The sequence below is a fragment of the Aspergillus flavus genome, chromosome 2 (genome assembly GCF_009017415.1).
Source record: "Aspergillus flavus chromosome 2, complete sequence".
In the NCBI taxonomy this organism is placed as follows: domain Eukaryota; kingdom Fungi; phylum Ascomycota; class Eurotiomycetes; order Eurotiales; family Aspergillaceae; genus Aspergillus; species Aspergillus flavus.
The window spans coordinates 1,946,960-1,969,233 of NC_092409.1; the positions used below are offsets into that span (position 1 = coordinate 1,946,960).

Below are 22,274 nucleotides of genomic sequence, written 5' to 3' on the forward strand. Positions count from 1 at the left end.
CAACTACCGTACCACTTCCCATGGTAATCTTGGATGGATACTGCCATTTCTATCGAATACTCCATTTGGTCTTGGAAGGATTATCTAATCTCGTCATGTATCCTCCCTCGGAGCCTACATTGGTCCTGGATCCAGCCATGCTAATGGACTCAACATTACCGGACGAGGAAGGTTCTGAATATGAGTACGAATACGATGAGAATGAAACGGAGGTACGTCTTAATCTGCAAGGTCTTATCGCGATTTTATCACTTTGCATATCTCACTCATACCTACCCTAATTTGTGTCCGACTGACTGGAAGCCGCACATAGACCTTCTATCTTAACCTCGACCTCACCTCCTCTCATGGTCCCATCCGACCCCCTCGACGACGTGCGGACCTTGCGACGGATTCTTCATCAGCTGCGGCTACTTCCGGTCTACCATCTGTCTCCGTCCACCCTCCCCGAAGCGACGAGAATGAGTCGGCTCTGGCAAGCACCGAGTCTGACAATAGCCCCGCAGACGGGTTACAAATTTTAGGCCTGCACACCCACAATCCCGTCGTCTCATACCAGAATCAAATCTTCAGCTGCTCCTGGGCCGAGCAAATTGGCACCGAGTTACACTTCACGCCGCCTGAGCCGGAATCTCAACTTGCAGGGCCAGAAGCCGACACGACAACTGCCCAAGTTGCTCCGTTAAAGCTTGATAAAACCTTCAGCCTCATAGCCGCTAACAGCGTCAAGATTCTAGGCCGCAGAGCGAACCTTATCTCCAGTGCGGGCCCTGTCCAACATGCGTTCTGCTCAGGTGATACACTAGACGCGACGGGAGGGGCAACCCGCAGAGTGGGCCCTCAAACAAACCAGGCTCTGTTTTTAGAGCGATTGAGGAACATCAAACAATCCAAGGGGGAAACAGACACTGTACGCACCGTTTTTAGTCTGAAAAGGGCTCAGAATCTTGAAGAGCGCTTGCGCGGTTGGGCGCGGACAGAAGAGCAATTGGCCGAGATTCAGCAACTTAACGATGCCGCGCTTCAAGGAAATTCCGATGCCATAGCAGAACTAGAGAAGATCTACAATCAACTTGGTGCTCAGGATCCTGCGTCGTTCGAAGAATCGTTCCAACAGCTTTGAGAATGCTCCAAGTCGGTCATCTTATGAACCTCAAAAGCCCTGCCAATGGGGTCACCACAGGTTAATGTCATACGTTACGTCACGCATACTCGCTGAACTAGCAATCTAAAACAAGCCATATGCGGGGGCTTAGTATACCACATGAGATGCACCCACCCGGCCGATGGCGAACATGAACAGATCGATTGATTTGACTCCTAAACACTTCGGCCTTGGCACTACGTCGTTGAAGCGGGTTTCGGGTCTTTCGTAGCGACCTTGGTGACTTCTCTTCACTAACCAGTTTATTGGCGGTGTGCCACCATAGTAGCCAACATGCATAGTGCAGCGTGGCACCTGACACACGATAAGAAATGTCTCAAAGCTACTTTACGCGGTATGCCATGCCCAACCCCGCCGATTGACTCGATTATACGATGTGCTTCGTAGTGGTTTGTCAGATAAACCACTGAATTATACAAGCATGGTGTTTCAGAATTCAAGGATGAGAAAGACATGCACTTTTTCTAAGGATAATAGTCATGTCACTCTCATCATGGAGTATCTGTCGTATGCCATGCATTAAAGTTTGGGTGGGAGAGAGGACAAACAAGGAGTAGATATAAAATATGAACAAATTCTGCCTTTCCGACTCCCTATCCAAATGACCCTATTGTCCAGGAAATTTGGAGCGTGTTCGGCAAATCAAGTTATTCGCGCTAGGGGAGGGGGAAGGGAAGCATATCAGCTGAACTGCATCCCTATCGTTAGTATTCTCAGCAAACGGGTAATCAAGAGAGCCAATGCTATCAGGCTAGGCACATTCACCGTCGATCGAGCCCCAGAGGGAGAATTGGTTCTTTGATTCCACGGGTGAGGGAGGTGGCGGCGGAGGGAGATATTGCAGGCACAGGTGAGGCGGGAGCTCGAAATGGACATGCCTCGATAGTGCGAGAGATGTCCTGAGTAGATGTGGGCGGGGTGAGGATGGTTGGTTAGTTGCGAAGCTAGAAGAGAGGGGATGACATTCCACTATTTAGTAATTATGTATGATTCAGATTGGATTATTTCCATCGCTGTATCTCGGCAATGGGTGTGGGTGGGTGGTTGGGTGGATGATAGTTGATGAAGAGAGGTAGGCTGACAGTTATCAAACTGAGGCAATTATCTCGTGACGAAACGAGAAGTGAGCTATTAAAACTTGAGGGGTGGGTAGAGTTAAACGATAGTTGCGAACCTAAGAAAGAAAAGCCGTTTTTATGCCTACTAGTACTTTTGTTGAATACTAATAGCTGTCTGAGTAGGTACCCGAGTATTTACCGTACTACTACTTTAGGTAATATCTCTATAGAGGTGGTATGAATAAAGAGATAGTGAATAGGAAGGCCCAGCTAAGGTATATAAGCTATAGATAGCCTCCTAGATTGTTTAGTTATCTTTCTATAGCTTTAGGTGGGGGAGTTACCATTACTTCGCAGAGCAAAGGGAAAAAAGGTCAACACGGCCATGCTGATCAACCAAACAAGATATTGACAACCTCCGTATATTGTCACTCCCTTTCTATCGGTTTAATTAGTTCTTTCTTTGCCCGTTGAGAATCGTCATATTACAGAGTCCAGGAAAAAGAAAAGGGCAAAGAAACAGAAACTAACCAGCTCACGTCATGATAAGGTCCGGAAGTGCCTACTAGTTCGTCTTCTTGAGCAAACCCCTGCCCTCTCAGAGGGTTTAACTTCTTCGTCCATCAGCACTTTGAGTCATTAGCCCCTGCCCTTTAATATATTTTCATTGATATGACAACCCCATGCGGTTACAGAATTGATAATTGCATACTTTGTTAGCTGTAGCCAACTTTCTTGAGCCTGTGGATTCCAGATGCACCCGGTAAGATGCATTACACCGTAGGAGGGGTATTGGGATATGAAGAGTAAAGAAAAATGAAAGGGAGGGAGAGAGATGAATCCTTTACTATGCATAATCTGATTCATAATAAAGCAAGTGTTTCAATATACAGGCGTGTTCAATGCAATTAATTCGCGAGTGTGGATTCTTATGATAATGTTCGAGTTTTTATAAAGTTTCATACATCTAGTAAACCTGGCGATGCTTGTATTTACTCATGGCTCACCACCACTACATATCAACAGCTGCTAAGCCCAATAAAAAACACATGATGTTGTCGTATCTTAGTATCTTGGAGCTAACTATACTAAACCATATGGTTTCGCCCCACCTCTCCCTTTTCCTTTTTCCTTTTCTTTTTCTCTTTCTCTTCCTTCTTTCTTCCTCCTTCTTTGTCGAGCTTTCTGCCCTTCCTCTCCATTCCAAGAAAGAATTTCATGATGGTCTATGTTTTCATCATAAAGGGAGGCAAACTTTCCAACCCGTGACTAGCTATCCAATTACCTTATCGGTCCACAGCATAAGCATTCCTGATTGGGCAGAGTCCTGGTTGAGCATCGTTCAATCAGCATCCTTCCAGAGATAGTTTAAAAGTAGATTGAAGGATGCCTCTCTCAACTGCATCTGTCCCACGTACACGTCATCAGGTCTAATTGCATAGTTCTATCAGAATAGCATATGGCAGATATGCATTTCCTATCTCGCATTTAATAGTACCTTATCTTTGATATATACAGGTCTGGGCCAATCGTTAGCCTTGACCTTTTTTCTTATCTCTGATAGTTATGATATAGAGGGAAAAAAAAAAAAAAAAAAAACCTATCAGAGACTGTCTTTCATTTACAGCATCTGATTCAAGTTTCTTCGTAGTGGTTTCATTGATCCTTCAGTCACTGAGTAATCCATTCAGTTCCAACAGAAAAGAAGGAACAATTTACAAAGGAAGGCAGGAAGAAAAAGATACCTAGAAATAGCGTAGCCTCCAGGACATCCTTGTATCTAAGTCCCTTGAACAGAATTCCGAATTTGTCAGATTACACCATCCCAAACCGTCCCGCGAAATACCGGCGACTTGAATTAAAAAGGTATTTCTATGCATGCCTGTCCGGGTCATGTATGATGATTTTGGCTTAACATGAGTTCGCCAATGTTAATAATCAATTTCTGTTATTCCAAATGCCGGTGAAACAGCCACTGTTAAATGATATGCACTAGTATTGGGTACTCTGCCAATCGTTGGTTCATCTCCTTGCCTTGTAACCAATTCAAATTACTTCTACTTGGGTTGGCTGATCACATCATCGCATAACCGAATTTTCTAGACCGTCCAGAAGTTCACCGATTCGGTGGCACTATGTATGTTGGAGAAGTTAGACATTTTTGTTGGAGATTACCTCATCGACTCATACTGCCCCTTCAACAGTTGAGGTAAGTGGAGACCCCGAGCAGAAGAGTCTGGACACTGAGCCGAACACAGTAACGGGTGAGAGGCTGAGAGCCTAAACCAACCCCACCTTCGTACCCAGTTGTGGCTTAACAATGTCTGTGGGCGAGATTTCCATGGGGTAATAGCATGGGGTAGAATTGAGCCATTTTAATAATGAGAACGGGATCTTGGAGGCTACATGGAGTACGGTGACGTGGGATTGGACTGAGCGGGTTCACCCCGCAAATCACTAGTACTGGATAGACCATTGATCCAGGTACGGATCACGGTTGGGATCGACTAACCCCGCAGTATCGTGAAAAACTCTGACCCGTGACTTCATCTTCTTTTTCCTTATTCCGCTTTCCTTTGCAGCCGAAGATTCTGAGAGGTCCCATGATTCGATCCCATTCTCTAGCATCTTTCGTCCTATTCTGCTTACATCCTAGTAAATTCAATATATTGGGTTCTAATGATATGATATGATATAGTATCAATCGATCAATCTCTCTCCCATATTATAACTCCACATATTCTTTTGCTTTCTGCGGAAAGATTCCATAATTTAAATGCACATCGATATGAAGTATAGGCAAACAGACACAAAGTACGTCGCTCAACCGACACTGCCTAGCAATCCTTTGGTTACGAAATTGCGGCATTTTCTGAATCAGTTATTACGCAGGAGAATCATGCAGAATCGATTGCATGCAACAGTTGTCGATGATGATTTGCAGGTCACTAGCCACCATGACACACCAAATTACCCTTTCCAGGCGTACAGCCCTACTAAGTGGAGAGCTACGCACAAGGGAAAAATCCACAAGACCTGGGGCCAAGGCGTCTTTTATCAGCTGACTAACAGACCCGCTATAGTCATGTTTCTTTTCACCAGCTGAAAATTGTCTAGTACTGGTACTCGCTAGGTGTTACTGTAGATGGTTTTAATCTGTGCACTTGTTCTTAACATCTTAGGCTATTCTCTTCTTGTTGCCAACCACAAAGTACTAGTAGCAGAACTACTTGTGCCTAAGGCAGGTGATGACCGAACCACACTGAGCGACGTTGAGGCAATTTCTTCCAAATTTAGCCTTGGATAGCCAATCACGTCTTTCTGATGCGGTATTTTTCTTCTTGCCTCATTCGCGCTACGGAGGCACTATCCCTGAATTGGAATAAGAGCCCCCAAAACTTGGCAAAAACTTTGGTACTGTGTATAATAGAATACCAGTACCAGCAAAAATGAGAGATTGAAAAAAAAAAAAAAGGAAAAAAAGGAAAGAAAGAAAAGAAACGAGAACAAATGCACCGAAAATTTCGAGATGAGAAATAAAAACTGAAAGGTTTAGAGGGAAGAATGCTAGAAAAGATTAAGAACAACGAGATATATCAAGATACATCATAGAGTAGAGACACGTAGTATCTGGAAAAGGGTGGGGAATCAAGGGGAAGGTGTAAAACTGGGATTCATCTCACTGTCAGTTGGAGCAACGTGGAGGATACATGCAGGACTAATGATCACACCGCACTAAAGCCATCAATCAACCCGATCCACATGTAGGATCCACTCCACTACAAGGATGGGCGTCGGATCAACAATTCGAGACTCATCCACTCTTTCCCAGACAGGAGTGACTGCCCCGGACCGGTCCCCGTGCCTGGCCGATCGCATAGCGCCGGGTATGATCTCAGCAATGTCTAGGACTTATAAGCACTTGGAGCCCGTTGCTGTTCCTGTAAGTTTTTGATTATAGATAGGATCATATAAGAGATATTTCTCTCTCTTTCCCCCATATTCATATCATCTTTGATATCTCCATACCCCAGTTGTTGACAGTCCCACCCCGGTGACGTGTCGATTGCATGGCTTGTACCAAGACGTAGAGTGACTTCTCACTTCTCGTTCTTTCTCGCGATTCTCTGATAAGCTTCCATGCCGAAGGGGCTGTTCTTGCTTTTGTTTTTGATCAATTAGATCCAAGGTAGCAGAGGAAAGTTCTAAACAAAAGAATAAAGCAAGAAGGATTTCCCTCTCGTCTTTTTGAGGTATGTACCTCTGTTTTGAGGTCGGGCGCGGTCCACTTCTTTTCCTATCACTGCCAGTGAACCCTGCCCCCAGCCGTTCTTATCTCTACCCAAACCCGATCCTCTCTCCCCAATTAGCTTTCTTTTCGAGATCGTACGCCACAGCTCTTCTCCCACCCTATGACTAACTCCTCTTCACGTCTTCATCAGCGCATCGTACTCCTTTCCCCTCTCAATTGAACCTCACCCGAAGCACTTTGATCAAACACCATGGTGTCTTCTACTGCTTCTTCATCCCCACAGCCGGATGGGTACCTCAATGGCGCCAACACCCTACCCGTGCGCCCAGGCCCCAAGCTCTACGGCAGTAATGATGGCGCTCAATCTGGCGCTGGGACTCCCATTGGATTCCAGAGACATCCTCATAACAAGTTTCTTGAGAATGTAACCGGATCAAATGTGCGTCAACCGTCACCTCAGCCCACCCATCTGGGCTTCCCCGGCGGTGGTCTGCACCGAATCTTATCAGAGGAGGATCCGGGCTATATTGCTGCCAAGTTCGAAGGGAAAGAGAAGCAAATGGAGCAGGGTAAGTCTCGCTCGCTTCCCCCCCCCCCCCCCCCCCCCCCCCGCCCCCCCTCTATTCATGACACTGGAAGTTCTTTTCCTTCATCTAACTGTATTTCTCAGTTATGGACCAGCTGGAAAGCAAAGGCTTTATTCCGACGGAATTCGTCGCTGGGGAAGCCGAATGGTTTTACAATCAACTTGGGATTGATGATACATACTTCCAAACCGAGACCGTTGATGCTATCGTCACACAGATCCTTTCTCTCTATGCTGCCAAGGTTGCAGCGTACGCTCGTGATGATAAGAAACTCGAGATCCGTTTAGATAAGGAGGCTGAGGATCATGCGGTCTACATTGACACAAGCAAGCCCGGCATCACGTCGGTCGACGGCCCTCGGTATGAGCAGAGAATTGAGAAGAAATACGTAAACGGATCCACACCTAGTAACAGCTATCGGGTTGAGACTTTCCGTTCGCCAACACCAATTCCTGGGGACGATGGCCAGCAACTCCGGTGCTACTTTGTTTACAAGTGCCAGTTCGTCAACCCTAACCCGGGTCCGAATGAAACAAACATTGATATTATCGGTGAAAAGAGATTCTTGCAAAAGGCAACGGAAAATACTAAGGCCATCTATCAAGAAATTATCACGAATGCCGTTAATCGATCAGGTCCTGTCATTGAAATGTTCGAGATCGAGAAGAGTCGCGAAAAAAGGCTGGTCATCGCTTATCGCCAGGGCTCTGCTATGGGTCTATTCAGTGCACTCTCTGATCTTTACCACTACTACCGCCTGACAAGCTCCCGTAAATATCTGGAGAACTTTTCTAACGGCATCACGGTCATATCTCTCTATCTTCGCCCACTGAAAGATGCTGAAATCGCCGCTAAGTATCCTCCTATCGAGGCAGCCGTTCACCAGATCATCAAGGAGGTCTCACTTCTCTACTGCATCCCCCAGAACAGATTCCAGCATCACTTTGCGGTCGGTCGTCTTAGCTTGCAGGAGACCATCTATGCCCATTGTGCGTGGGTCTTCGTCCAACAGTTTCTTAATCGCTTGGGCTCTGAGTACACCTCTCTGACCGATGTTCTGGACTCCAATAATAGTGTCCACGCAGAGCTGTTAGCCAAGATCAAGAAGAGGTTGCGTACCGAGACTTTCACATCCGACTATATTTCGGAGATCGTTAACAAGTACCCGGAACTCATCCACAAGCTCTACCTGGATTTTGCCAATACTCATTACGTTCAAACACGTGGTCCTGCGGAAGATGATTTTCTTCCAACCCTGAGCTATTTGCGCCTCCAGGTTGACGAAGTCCTCGATGGTGCGAAGCTGAAACAGCTCATCTCAAGCACAGTGGCCAATGAACACGACGAGATGGTCATGAGCGCCTTCCGCGTGTTCAACGCCGCCATCCTCAAGACCAACTTCTTCACCCCCACTAAGGTCGCCCTTAGTTTCCGACTTAACCCAGATTTCCTGCCGGAACACGAGTATCCTCAGCGTCTCTATGGCATGTTTCTAGTCATTAGCTCAGAGTTCCGAGGCTTCCATCTACGATTCCGGGATATCGCTCGTGGTGGCATTCGTATCGTCAAGAGCAGGAATAAAGAAGCCTACAGCATTAATGCCCGCTCACTGTTCGATGAGAATTACAATTTGGCCAACACCCAACAGCGCAAAAATAAAGACATCCCCGAAGGTGGTGCAAAGGGCGTGATACTCCTAGATGTGAACCATCAGGACAAAGCAGCTGTCGCTTTCGAGAAGTACATTGACAGCATTCTCGATCTCCTGCTGCCTCCTGTCAGCCCCGGCATCAAAGATCCTATCGTTGACTTGCATGGAAAGGATGAGATCCTTTTCATGGGGCCCGATGAGAACACGGCCGAGTTGGTGGACTGGGCTACAGAGCATGCAAGGAATCGTGGAGCTCCTTGGTGGAAGTCATTCTTTACTGGCAAAAGTCCCAAGCTGGGCGGTATCCCGCATGATACTTACGGCATGACAACCTTGTCTGTTCGCCAATATGTTCTTGGTATCTACCGGAAGTTGAAGATTGACCCATCCACGGTTCGTAAGCTTCAAACCGGTGGCCCCGATGGTGACCTGGGATCAAACGAGATTCTTCTGGCCAACGAGAAATACACCGCTATCGTCGATGGTTCCGGTGTTATTGTTGATCCAAATGGTCTGGACCATGAGGAGCTGGTCCGGCTTGCAAAGAAGCGCGTGACTATCTCCGAATTTGACTTGTCGAAACTCTCCCCTGAAGGCTACCGTGTTCTGGTGGATGAGAGCAACGTTAAGTTGCCGAATGGCGAGTTCATCCACAACGGGATGATCTTCCGCAACACTTTCCATTTGCGCCGAGAACTTCCCTATGATGTCTTTGTCCCTTGTGGCGGGCGACCGGAGTCCATTGATCTTTCTACTGTTGGAAAACTTATTCACAACGGCAAATCCACCATCCCATACATTGTCGAGGGTGCCAACTTGTTCATCACACAAGACAGTAAACTCCGGCTCGAAAGGTCCGGCTGTATACTGTTTAAGGATGCATCAGCAAATAAGGGTGGCGTGACTTCGTCGTCACTAGAGGTCCTTGCGTCGTTGTCCTTCAATGACGATGAGTTCGTCGAAAACATGTGTGTCCGTGAAGATGGCAGTGTTCCCACATTCTACCAGGATTATGTCAAGCAGGTTCAGGAGGTCATCAAGCAGAATGCCACCCTCGAGTTCGAGGCCATCTGGCGTGAACATGAGCAAACTGGCCTTCTCCGCAGCGTCCTCAGTGATCGCCTCAGTCTGGCTATTACCAAGCTCGATGAGGAGTTACAGAAGACCGAGTTATGGGACAATGTTGAACTCCGCCGCTCGGTCCTTGATGACGCTTTGCCCAAGCTACTTCTGAACAAGATTGGCCTCGACACAATCTTGCAGCGAGTGAGTTTCTACTTTCAGTGTCAGAATCAATTTTAAAACTAACGGCACATGTAGGTTCCTGAGAACTATCTCCGGGCCATATTTGGCAGCTACCTCGCAAGTCGGTTTGTATACGAGTATGGCAGCAACCCTAGCCAGTTCTCCTTCTTTGACTTGTATGTATATCAGTTTCACTAGCCCCAGTCACTGGTCCACTTTACTAATCATAAGCACAGCATGACCAAGCGACTTTCCAAGGCTATGGCATAACATGCTTTCGAAAGGCGATGTGATGTTCCACGTTATGATTTTGCATCTTCCGGTTTATACATGACTGCACATAGGCAGTGCTACAAAATTTAATCATGGCAACTATGAAAATCGCATGCACGGGATACAAAAAAAAGGAGTCACGCGTAATGAAGACTTAATACATCTACATCCTCTGGGTTCTTTCTGCTTCAAATATAGATCTAAAGATCGTATAAATATTTATATCTACATCCCACAATCAAGAACGCGTTCAAGAACCCCCCCCTTTTTTTTTCTGCTGTTGTCGTTGTCACATGTGCCAAGCGATCTTATACTGTTCCAGGGCCGTTAACTCTGTATTTATAAAACATAAGGGTTTTGACCAAATATAATGACGATAATATAGCTTAGGTTGGTTGCTGCTTCCTTTTCCCTGGTGTACCTGCTAGCCTATGAAACCCCAGGGAGATACAACTATGCTTAAAGCATGGGGAAAGTCCTTCGGCACCTTACGGAAGGCAAAATCATTATTGAAACATAGGCATTGGAGCAGTCCACAATACATGACCTTAGTAGTGAGTGCTGATGAACTTATAAACTCCTACCCGTGAAGTGAGAACTGTTTTAATCACCGAGTCGAGCCCGTCCTTGAGTGCGAGACATGCTCTGAGAAAGGGGAGTGAATGAAGAGCAAAAGCGACAGATACAGTAGGGAGAGGATGAAAGGAAGTCGGATTGCAACTATCACTCTCTTCCGGACACAATGCCAGAGCTCACAATCACTCTCATATCAGTGATAGAATATTTCCAACGTGACATGTATAGCTAGAACACTAGTAGAAGATGCTAGTGCAACATCTCCCAATGCTTCCCTCCTGCTACTAGGGAGGTTATATCCAAGTGATCATAGTCCTATTCACACATTATGTGACTTACACGCCCCAAATTAGACAACGACTTCGTAGCCGGTGATATTAAACTTTAATCCTTCTTCTTCCTCCGTGCGCTCAATCTCACTGAGTTGCGCCCATAGTTCTGGGTATTTCTCCCTGGCCCATTTCTCCACCTCATCTTTCCAGTACTGATATGGAACTGCGTTGTAGAAAAGGCCAATGCTAGAAGTTACGTCAGCAGTGATATTAACAGCGAAGGAAGACGTTGGGGCTTACGAGTTATAATTCGGTAGGTACCCTGTCTCACTGTGCATCTTATCGATAGCCTCTACAGCAAGGTCAAATTCACATTGCGCAGCGAGAGCTTCGACAAATGCCATGTATAGCCGCCGATCCACTTCAATTTCAAGAAGTTTGACTTTCTGCATCATCTTCATTGCCTCCTGAGTGCCATTGTGGTGTTTCCCGCATAATTTGAAAAAGATTGCGACTGTCTTATGCGTGGGACCTTCGTCCGACTGGAGGATTTGGCGGAACACCTCCATACTTTTCTCGGGCATGTCGCAGGCTGCGTAAGCGAGCATTAGCCCATTTAGCAACTTGGTGTTGAGGTCAACCTCAACATCTAATTTGAGCATGTTGTGAACAAGCACCAGATGTTCTGCATCACGTGTCCGAGCTATCCACCGGAAGCATTTAGTATAGGTGTCTGGCTTTGGGCGCCGAGCAAAGTCTTCCGCCTGCCGCATATGCCCGAACACCAGGTAGGCTAGGTCACTCCGGTTTCTTCGGTAAAATGCTGTCATAATATCGGTTCGCGTGCTTACGCTTGCTTCGGGGAACGCCAGCTGCAGTAACCCGTACACCTCCCATGCATCTGCGCCATCTTGGTTAAGGTCCAAGATGTATTCGGTGAGCGCTTTACGTATCTTCGATCTTCCCTCATCATCATATAATGCCAGGCGCGGTCGAAGGAGGTCAGATGCCCCCTCCCAGTCACGACGGTAGAGCAACATATGGGTTAGTGCCGCCAGCGTCTCAGGCTCTAATCGAACATTATTCTCAAACAATGGGTCAAGAAAGGCTGAAACCTGATCGAATACGGCATCCCCCTGGCCCGACAAACAAAGCATTGTTATCAACTTATTCATCAGTGACATATTCTCAGAAGCCATGTCGTTGATGTCATGTAAGCCCCGAACGTGGCCAAGCGTTTTTTCCACGTCACCAGCTTGTATATAAGATTCGAGTTCTAATAGATGCGACTGAGAATTGGGCTGCAGACCCCAACGCGGGATCATAGCAGCATACTCAGCAGTCAATTGAGGTTTGTTGGTAAAATTGGCATACGCCATCAAGTTGTTCACACATCCTATCGTGAGCGATGCTTTGGCTTCTGGATTATTTTGCATTAAAATTCTGATTTTTTCCACGACTGCAGACGAATCTTGTCCATGGGCTGCTTCCCAAAGCAACGTGATACTCATGGTCTCTGTAATCGGTCTTTGCGAAAGCGACTCAAAGATAGGCTCGGCCCACGCTGTTTCTGAACGTAGGATTGCATATTCGATAACAGCTTCTTTCGTAGCTAGGGTAGGCTCCCATCCATCAAACAAAGGGCACTCGTACATTATCTTGACTGCAGCCAGGAGATCTTGTCCAATGAGTACTTTGAGCAACTCTTCGTGGGAGGCAGGGTCAAATTTTATGCCAAAGTCGTGAAGGCTCTCAGTTGTCCGTCTGAGGAGACGTCTATCTTCATTTATAGCAAACCCCTTCATGACTGTAAGCCAAGGGGAGGGATTGGTTTTGGAAAGCCTGTTCCAGAACTTCTCAACGACATGCCTTGCTCCTTCTGGGTTGCCATTCAAAGCCTGGATGTTGATATAGGCAATAAGTGCGGGTCGACCTATATGGTTGGGGCCAAACCCATGGTCTGCACAAAGTTCTAAAAATACGTAGCGAGCTAATCTTTGGATTACCTCACGGGATTCCGGCAGGCATTTTGCTTGGGACAGAACGAATAGCACATTCTCCAGGTTCTCGGTAGAAAATATCAATTTCCAATCTTCAGGGTCCAGGTCGCCCTCATTAGCTCGCAAGTGCTTCCAAGTCACGACGAGCAAACGGGCTTGAAAGCCCGTGATGACCCCAGGAATGTCCGCTCGTGCAGCAAAGAAATCTTGAAAAGCCTTCGCAAGAACACTCACTGCAGGCCCCCTGCTTTTGTCACGCATCGCTCTCATCAGATCACTCATTGGTTTAAGGCCAGCCTCCGATGGCAGAGTCGCAGGCTGGGGGGTGGTGGACGGTCCCACGCTGAATGCGAAAAACTCACGTCGCTGGAGGTGATAGGTACTGGTGACGACTGGCCCTCGGGATCGGTATATTTGAAGATTTTGTAGTAAGCGACGACGGCATTTTGAGGAAGACAGCGGCTCATTGTTCAGTATTGCTCGGAAAACCCTTCTAGTGAGGTGAGATTGCATGTTGATAGTATAGAAGGAAGCTATAAAGGAAAAAGTGTTAATGGACTAAGGCTCTCTCCTTCTCAAACAGGGACCCTATCACTGGATACTAGGCGAAATTGATCAATCTAATATGCAGCATGCTTCAGGAGTGCCGAAGTGTCGAAAATTGACATACAATGGGTAACAGGGGGAGCATTAGAAAGTATAGAAAAAGATGTGAGACGGAGTTCTAGAGTTGCCGCGGAGGTTTCCCTGCGGCTCTTAGCGCGCCAACAAGATTTAAATATTAAATTCAACGAGTCCACTGATAATTTATGCGCTCCACTCTGCGACTCCCAACCTAACCCATCCACCTTTGAATGCCTGCAGGCTGTTATTGACGCTACTCAATTTCTTTTTAGAACCGAGGTCGTCAGTCAGTTCTCAATTATGGCTGCTCATCTCTTGTCTTGGTCATCTCCATTGCGCACCTTCGGGTCGACTATGAGCTCCATGGTTGCAGGTCGGTCGAATTCGACTCTCGCCACAGATGCCGCTGCTTATCAGCGTGCTGCCAGCGCTAATCAAAGTACGTGAATATCAAAACAATGTAGCCACCCGTGTTTCCAGCAGAATCGAGTACTTCTCGAGACATTACTTCGACCAGGACCGACCGGCACTGACCGTCCCGAAAATAGGGCCAAGAGTATTCAGCCGCCGTCGTGTACCAAACCGCCAAAAGTTCATCGAAGACCAAAAGACCCAAGGAGAGAGTCGAATCTTAGAGAAATACCAAACTCGTGATTGGCGAGCAGGCGATATCTACACACCTCATGATCTCAGTGCTGCCGAGATGAAGAAGTGGAGGAAGCGCTATAGCCCAGCCACAGATGCTTTTGATTCTTTGAACATGAATCCGCTAGACTTGTACAAGGTATGTGCGGTTTTCAAATGGACGATTTTTTTTATCGTTGGCTCGGGCACCCCAGTGATTGTTAACTCTTTTTACGTTAACGCAGAACTTCTCGATCATGTCTGAGTATATCACCCCGATGGGACGTATAAAGCATAGAAATACAACTGGTCTACGACCTGTCAACCAACGGAAAATTGCAAAGGCTATCCGAAGGGCTATTGGTCTTGGTCTGATGCCTAGTGTCCATAGACATCCAGAGATCCTGGCGGCGGAACTGAAGGCGAAGGTAGACGGAAGCAGCATATTCTAAAGCAACTGAGACCATGCGAACGGGGAACCTGTATGCAGAATCTATGGAGGAATGCCTATGCCTTTTCTTGGATTCCTGCTGCTTAATATCTCGAAGTCGGGCACCTTCGGAGCCAGACACTGTACTTCTACATTCAAATATAGTCATCATTGGAAATTGGGTTTGGACATGTAATTTAACCACCAAAAGTTTCATCGGATGAGTCTTTACTCTCTGAGGACAATCTACTATTGCTGTACACATTCTTAACCACGAGGGTTGCTTGGACATAAGACAAGGAACGAGTTGTCCCGTCTGTGGCTCACGTTCCCCACCGAGATAAATACGTCAACCGGAGGAGACATCCATGGCTGTCAACATCGCCCGCGCTCCGCTTTACCTTCTGCTAAATCCGGATTGCCCCCCCCTTCCTTTCACTGCTCATATTGTCTGTTAGTACAGTCATGTCAATTACAAACGGTCAAGACCTTAGTCACCCTTTTCCCATGCGATCATGGATAACTAACGTGTTTCAGACTTCATTTGGGCGGCCAGTCCTTCTACCACCAGGGGTCAGCCCACTCATCTCTCATCTGATGCCAAAGGCGAACGACTTGCTTATGCGGTAAACACAAGGCGACCTATTGTTTTTCTTCAAGAGATATTGGAACATCTTGACTAACCGAAATTGAGGTTTAAGGCCAATAAATCCATATTCTTGCGTTCAATCGACGACCCCGCTATCGCGAGGCAGTACACCGAACATAAGGCGCACACTACGGTCGCACGGTTCTCACCATCTGGATTCTACGTCGCTAGCGGTGATGTAACAGGTTTAGTTCGAGTCTGGGACTGCGTCGGCGAAGGGCATACGAAGGGAGAATACAGTATTGTCAATGGCAGGATCAATGATCTCGCATGGGATGGGGATTCCCAGCGTATAATCGCCGTAGGTGACGGCAAACAACGATATGGCCACTGCATTACTTGGGATAGCGGAAATACTGTCGGGGAAATCTATGGCCACACCCAGCAGATTAACTCCGTTTCAATTAGGCAACAGCGGCCTCTGCGAGCTGCCGCTGCTGGTGATGACAAGAATTTAGTCTTCTACCATGGGGCACCATTCAAATTCAATACGGGCATCCGTGACAAACACACTAACTATATTTATGGCGTCGGCTTCAGTCCAGATGGCTCAACATTGGTTAGCGTTGGTGCTGACCGGAGAATCTGGCTCTATGATGGCAAGACGGGAGAACCAAGGGGCCAGATTGGGGAAGGCGAGCATAAGGGTAGTATTTTCAGTGTTTCATGGTCCAAGGACTCTCGGAAGTTTGTAACTGCGAGTGCCGACAAAACTGTCAAGGTATGGGATGTTGAAGCCGGTAAAGTTTCACAAACATGGTACATTGGAGGGGAGGGAAGTACAGATGTCAATGACCAGCAGGTCGGCGTGGTTTGGCCCCCGGGAAGAAGTGACAATCTACTTATCAGTTTGTCACTAGGTGGCAATCTGAATTACCTCGCTGAAGGTACTCCTGAGCCTAGACAAGTCATCCAAGGCCACCAGAAAAACATTACCTCCTTGACACAGTCCCACCATGGTAGCGACAATGGCACACTGTGGACTGGCAGTTTCGACGGCAGAGTCTGCAGCTGGGATGTGCCCACTGGAACTGCGGCGGAGGTGGACGGCGAAAGTCACTCGGCGTACATCGCAGGCCTTGCGCCGATGCAGGAAGGCAATGGTAGAATCTACAGCGTGGCCTGGGACGACACCATTAGATCTATGGACGTTGGGACTAAAACGTATACCGGAAGCTCTTCCAAGTTATCTGGACAACCTAAGGGTATCGCTGCAGCTGCAGCGGTATTGGTAGGGACCTCGGAGAGTGTTGAGATCTACAAAGACGGCCAGAAGATCGGCGACTTCAAATCTAAGTTTCCCATAACTACTGTGGCAGCACATGGAAACACGGCAGCTATCGGCGGCGATGATTCAACTGTTCAAATCTGCGAAATCTCGGGCGCTACTTTGATTCCTAAGACGGATATTAAAGCTTCTCGGAATCCCGTGTCTGCATTGGCTTTCTCGCCGAACGGCTCCCTGCTAGCTGTTGGCGATTCACGTGGTCGCGTTCTTGTTTACAACGTCGCCGATGCCACTCTAGTTACAGACCGTTGGACGGCACATACTTCGCGGATCACTTCCATTGCATGGAATGAAAATGGTACACACGTTGTGAGCGGAGCATTGGACACCAATATATTCGTGTGGAACTTGGCCAATCCCGGAGAATGGCTCCAAGCTACTAATGCTCACAAAGAAGGTGTTAACGGTGTAGCTTGGGTGTCGGGGTCGAAGATTGCATCGGCTGGTGCAGATGCAGCAGTCAAGTTGTGGAAAGTAGAAGGTTTGGAATAGAGTAAAGTGAAATGGACTTTGGGGCAGCAGCGATCATAGTATACGTATCGATGAGTGAAAGGTCATATCTGCGCAGCCTCTTCCTTATTTCACTATCTTTTCTCTCGAATCTTGAAGTGTACATACATACAACGAAGTACTCCATTACAGTTCTTAGGATGTTGTAGTTTCGCCTAATGATGCGTGTTCCCAATTCACCAAGGCCGTGGTGATAAAATGGCGGGTGATCAAAAGCGGATAGAAGAAGCAATGATCGCCGTATACAACCAACTACTGTGTACGTCAAGCGCCCGCGAGCTCCGCTTTGACAACTCTTCGTCTTCTACGCGCCTGCAAGACGGCAAGAAGAAGGGGGGGAAATGAGATGATAACATGTCTCTGTCTGGGGATGCGTCGAGTAGTTCCCGTCGCTTTTTGCGACCGAAGAAGGTACCATGGCAGATTTTCTCTGGTTAAGGTGTTCAAGGAAAAGAGAAAGAGGACGAGCCACCGTTGCTAACCATAAGTTTGATACAAAGCTGCGGCAGGCGACGTTTGTCTTACCGAAAACCGGTCAACGCTTGAGAGGTCTGGTTACTCTACGAAGCCCTCATTCCGAATCAAATGGCCACAATGACGAAGAACGCCGCGGGCTACTCTCCGGACAATATTCCGTGGACCGTGAAGGGATACCTTCACGCTTATGGAGAAAGGTGCGAGAAACAAAACTTTGGATACATCAAGTTATTTCTACTGAGCTAGGAACTGGGGTCCTGAAATGCAGCCTAGCCTACTTATTGGGGTCGCTTGCAACTTTCGTGCCAGCAATTGCTTCGTGGCTAGGCCATCAAGACGGCAAGCATGTTGTGGCCACCGTTACAGTCTACTTCCACCCAGCAAGGTCTCAAGGGAGCATGTACAAGGCATCAATTTGTGCCTTCCTAGCGTTTCTCTATGCCGCCTTTATCTCTTTGACAAGCATGTGTGTCTCTAGGTTTTTTCAGGACACTCTTGACTTACTCCCACTCGGTCATGCTGTAGTTCTTATAGTCTTCTGTGGAGGCGGTTTAGGATTTATTGGATGGACAAAACAAAGACTGGGCGACCCCCTTGTGAACGTCGCCTGCTCTCTTGCTTCGCTGTCGTCCATTACCGTCTTGACTAAAGAAGGCGCAGTACAGAATGGAGATTTGTCGTTTGCTAAAATTTTTCAGGTTTTGAAAATGGTCGTGATGGGTGTAGCTGCGGCCATGGCTGTGTCGTTCATGATATTTCCAATATCTGCGCGGAAAAAGCTACGGTCAAACCTCACTACTGTCACCGAGACGCTAGCAACGATGCTAGCCTTGATTACCGAGAGCTTCCTCACTGGATCTGAAGAGGAGCTTCAAACTGAAGAATACCTAAGTGCAGCTGCGCGCCATAAGCAGGCATACAGCCAGCTTGACAGACTAGTAAGAGAAGCGAAACTGGAGCATTTTGTTGCAGGTACAGAGAGACAATACAGGCTGGAGAAAAAACTTGTACGCTGGGTACAAGATATCACTCATAACATGGGCGGCTTGCGCAGTGCGGCTCTCCTGCAGTTTCAGTTGCTAAAGCAAACCAAACTTTCCAGGCCAGTGCAGTACAATAGCGAAGCAGCAGTTACAAATGGGATTCACCGAGAATCATTACCTAGTCCATGGTCACTACATGAGGAGCGACCAATTTTGGAGCCGATAGATGAGAGGCTGGAAGAAGAGGTCTCAGATATGGGAAGAGACAGGCCTAATTCAAGTCCAGAAAGAGACATTTCTGACTCAGAAACTGATCACGTTCTTCTTCCTGCGGATATCTTCGCACTATTTATCGGTCATTTAGGGCCTTCGATGGTAACGAGGCACCAAAAACCACTATATGTTGATAAACACTAATCATCAATAGCGATCACTTGCATTCACTTTGAAAGAAATCTTCAAGGAGATTCCTTTCAGACCTGCACCGGATTACAAAGTCGCAATCAATAGTAGGTTCCGCACCAGTCTTGACCGGGCACTTGATCTCTATCGAGGATCCCGAGAAGAAGCGTTGAAGACGATATATCGACAGAAGGATGTCTTAAACATCCAGACCTTGGAAGTTGAAGCGGATCTTGAGGAAGTTGCAGCCAGTTGTGGCCATTTTAGTTTTTCGCTTCTGGAGTTCGGTGAGCAGCTAAAGGAGCTGTTAGCAATCCTTGATGAGTTGCAACTTGAAGCTGAGGAGAGGCCCGATGGCAGGTCCTGGAACTGGCTGAGGTTTTGGGGTCGACGAAATGCTTGGGTAAGAGCAAAGGATACCGGTATGTTGTCTCGGCTGACATGGGCCTAAACGGTTAAAAAATATGCTGACTGGCCTCCAGAGCGGCCATTGGTTGAAGCAGGTTTCGTACAAGGTAGTGTTGAACCTCAATTGGTAGTCGGCAACGCTGAGCCGCACCGTAAGCAATTGTTATCATCCCTCCATCCGGGAAACGTGTCGGGAGAAAAGAGCTTCGGTTATCGTATCTGGAAGTCACTCAAGATCTTTCGACGGGATGACACCAAGTTTGCTATCAAAGTAGGTACAGGTGCGGCACTCTATGCTTTGCCATCATTTCTCCCGTCCACAAGACCGTTTTACTCTCACTGGAGAGGCGAGTGGGGTCTTTTGTCGTACATGCTAGTTTGTTCGATGACCATCGGTGCTTCAAACACCACCGGTTATGCCCGTTTCTTGGGTACCTGCTTAGGGGCACTCTGTGCCGTCGTGTCGTGGTATGTGACAGGTGGGAACGTGTTTGGCCTCGCATCTCTGGGGCTACTCATGGCTACGTGGACGTCGTATCTCATAATAGTCAAAGGGCAGGGTCCGATGGGCCGCTTCATTATGCTTACTTACAACCTCTCGGTATTGTACGCGTACTCCCTCAGCCAGAAGGAAGGGAACGATGACCAGGACGAAGGGGGCGAAAGTCCGATTATAACTGAGATTGCTCTTCATCGTGTTGCATCTGTTCTGTCTGGCTGTATCTGGGGTATTATCATCACACGAGTGATTTGGCCTATCAGCGCGAGGAAGAGATTGAAAGATGGTCTAAGTCTCTTATGGCTTCGAATGAGTCTGCTCTGGAAACGCGGCCCACTGTCTACCATGACTAGCAACACAGATAACTCGGTTTTCATGAGCCCAAGGGAGAAATTGGAGATTGAACGATTCCTTTCGCGCTTGGAGTCTCTTCAGGCGTCCGCCCGCTCCGAATTTGAGCTGAAAAGCCCATTCCCTGATTTGGCATACAGTAACATTCTCCGCCGCACAAGGAGTATGGTAGATGCTTTTCTTGCGATCAATATTGAGCTTGATAAAAATATGACGGCATCCGAAGGCGAGCTTAGTATTCTCCAATATACCGACAAGGAAAGACAGCAATTGTCGTCGCGCATCAGCCATCTATTGTCAGGTGAGTGTAGGGGATCAACGAAGGCGAGCAATTCTGACCGCAAGTATAGTAATGGCCTCCTCTATGAAACTCGAGTACCCGCTGAGCGACGTCCTTCCCAGCATTGAGCATGCCCGAGATCGGCTTCTTGCCCGCCTTTTCCACTATCGCAAGGATCATGGAGCATCACGCCTGTCTACAGACGAGGACTATGCGTTGTTGTATGCTTATAGTAAGTCGAGACTATGCCGCGATTTGTGCTTTTAATCCATGTTATTTGAAGGGTATGGCATGAACTGGTCATACAATATTTACTAATTCATCTGTAGTCTTAGTAACTGGTCAATTATCGATAGAGATCGAGGGGATCATGGCGGAAATCAGCTGGTTGTTTGGAGTACTCGACGAAGATATTGTGAAGCTATATGATTAGGCTCTTCCCCCCCTTAAAACTGACTGCGTTCCTTCACATAACGAAGCACATGTAGAAATATATAATAATCTTTAAATATATTGATAAACATTAAGAAGCCAAGTAGTCCTTTCTTGTAGTCTTTATATTGCTTCATTCATTGGGAGTATCTAGTGACTTTCGTGCCTCTTTTTTGGCGGGGAAAAGAAATCCAACCCTAGCATTTTATCAACTTCAACCTCCTTCCATCACTTCGCTCATCGACCCACTACCCTTCCTATCGCGATCCCCTCGTTCTTCGCATGCTTTCGCCTTCTACTAATCTTAAACTGTCTTTCGGGTTTCTCTGGATGTATTCTGCTTCATGAAGGTCTAGTCCCCCCCGCCACCCCGGCTTCGCGCAGCCCGTCGCGCTTCTGCGAGCCTCGCAACCATGCAGATCGATCCGGCCGCTCTGAGTCGGACTGAGTCTGCTTCGACCGCAATAACTCCCTCAAAAAATGCGACCCCTAGCACCTCAACGACTTCGAAGTCTACTAAGGCGCTGATATCTGTCCCGCGACTGGATCTTGAACCTATCTATACGGAGCTAAAAGCCGCTATCGGCGACAGTTGGTCCGAGTACAAGGAGGCCACTACTCTCTTCCTTTTAGGTACGAATGCATAGCAGAAATGGCCCGGTCCTTCCAGTTCTTCTCCTTTTTTTTTTTTTTTTTTGCTTTTCCTTATCTCCTCGCTCTTTGCTGTTCTTAACATATATTACTTTTTGAAGGATAAACTAACGTCGGTCTTCCCTATCACAGGACAATTGAACCAGAACGAACTTTCGTCTCGCGTCGATCATATAATTTGCGCCGACCAGAAAACTGAGCACCTCCATAATAATTTCATATGCGCAATCATTGGGAACCTCACAAGGGACCTTCCGGATCATGGGGTTGCAAGTTGGGTGTCGGCGAACGACAAACCGTCGGTGGTCTCGAAGCCGACCTCAGGGGATGCAGCGGAGCAGAGGCTAAAGACGGAGGTCATGCAGCTTCCTCCTAGAGATCGTCGACGAATAAAAGCAATTCCTGAGGTACGATTACAAAGTTATAGAGGACCATTATAGTGCGCAATCCATTCTAACAATGGTCTCGATCAGCATGACTCCGTTGAAACTACACCTAATGAGTTAGAGGAATATCATCTGGCGAAACAAATAAAGCTGCCCAGCCAAGTACCGGCAAGTGCAGGCGGTCTGAATAAAACAAGTAGG

The 22,274-nt window shown here is 47.3% G+C and overlaps 4 protein-coding genes across 4 annotated transcripts; 3 read left to right on the forward strand and 1 right to left on the reverse strand.

Annotated features, from left to right (window-relative positions):
• Positions 1 to 95: 95 nt before the first annotated feature.
• F9C07_10072 (uncharacterized protein) lies at positions 96 to 1,123 on the forward strand (the record flags this gene model as incomplete). Its single annotated transcript, XM_041289448.1, has 2 exons — positions 96 to 212; positions 314 to 1,123. 2 exons carry the CDS (start codon positions 96 to 98, stop codon positions 1,121 to 1,123), a joined length of 927 nt encoding a protein of 308 aa, XP_041142487.1.
• A 5,233-nt stretch (positions 1,124 to 6,356) lies between these two features.
• On the forward strand, positions 6,357 to 10,228 carry F9C07_2079272 (NAD-specific glutamate dehydrogenase; the record flags this gene model as incomplete). Its single annotated transcript, XM_041289449.2, has 4 exons — positions 6,357 to 7,044; positions 7,146 to 9,979; positions 10,034 to 10,134; positions 10,195 to 10,228. Exons 1-4 carry the CDS (start codon positions 6,726 to 6,728, stop codon positions 10,226 to 10,228), a joined length of 3,288 nt encoding a protein of 1,095 aa, XP_041142488.1. The 5' UTR covers positions 6,357 to 6,725.
• Positions 10,229 to 11,156: 928 nt separating this feature from the next.
• F9C07_2198025 (uncharacterized protein) lies at positions 11,157 to 13,592 on the reverse strand (the record flags this gene model as incomplete). Its single annotated transcript, XM_041289465.1, has 2 exons — positions 11,157 to 11,325; positions 11,380 to 13,592. 2 exons carry the CDS (start codon positions 13,590 to 13,592, stop codon positions 11,157 to 11,159), a joined length of 2,382 nt encoding a protein of 793 aa, XP_041142489.1.
• Positions 13,593 to 14,003: 411 nt separating this feature from the next.
• F9C07_2277227 (putative actin cortical patch component) lies at positions 14,004 to 17,186 on the forward strand (the record flags this gene model as incomplete). Its single annotated transcript, XM_071510233.1, has 5 exons — positions 14,004 to 14,142; positions 14,168 to 14,487; positions 15,295 to 15,383; positions 15,452 to 16,127; positions 16,356 to 17,186. The coding sequence occupies 5 exons, from the start codon at positions 14,004 to 14,006 to the stop codon at positions 17,184 to 17,186; spliced, it is 2,055 nt and encodes a 684-aa protein (XP_071363674.1).
• Positions 17,187 to 22,274: the final 5,088 nt, after the last annotated feature.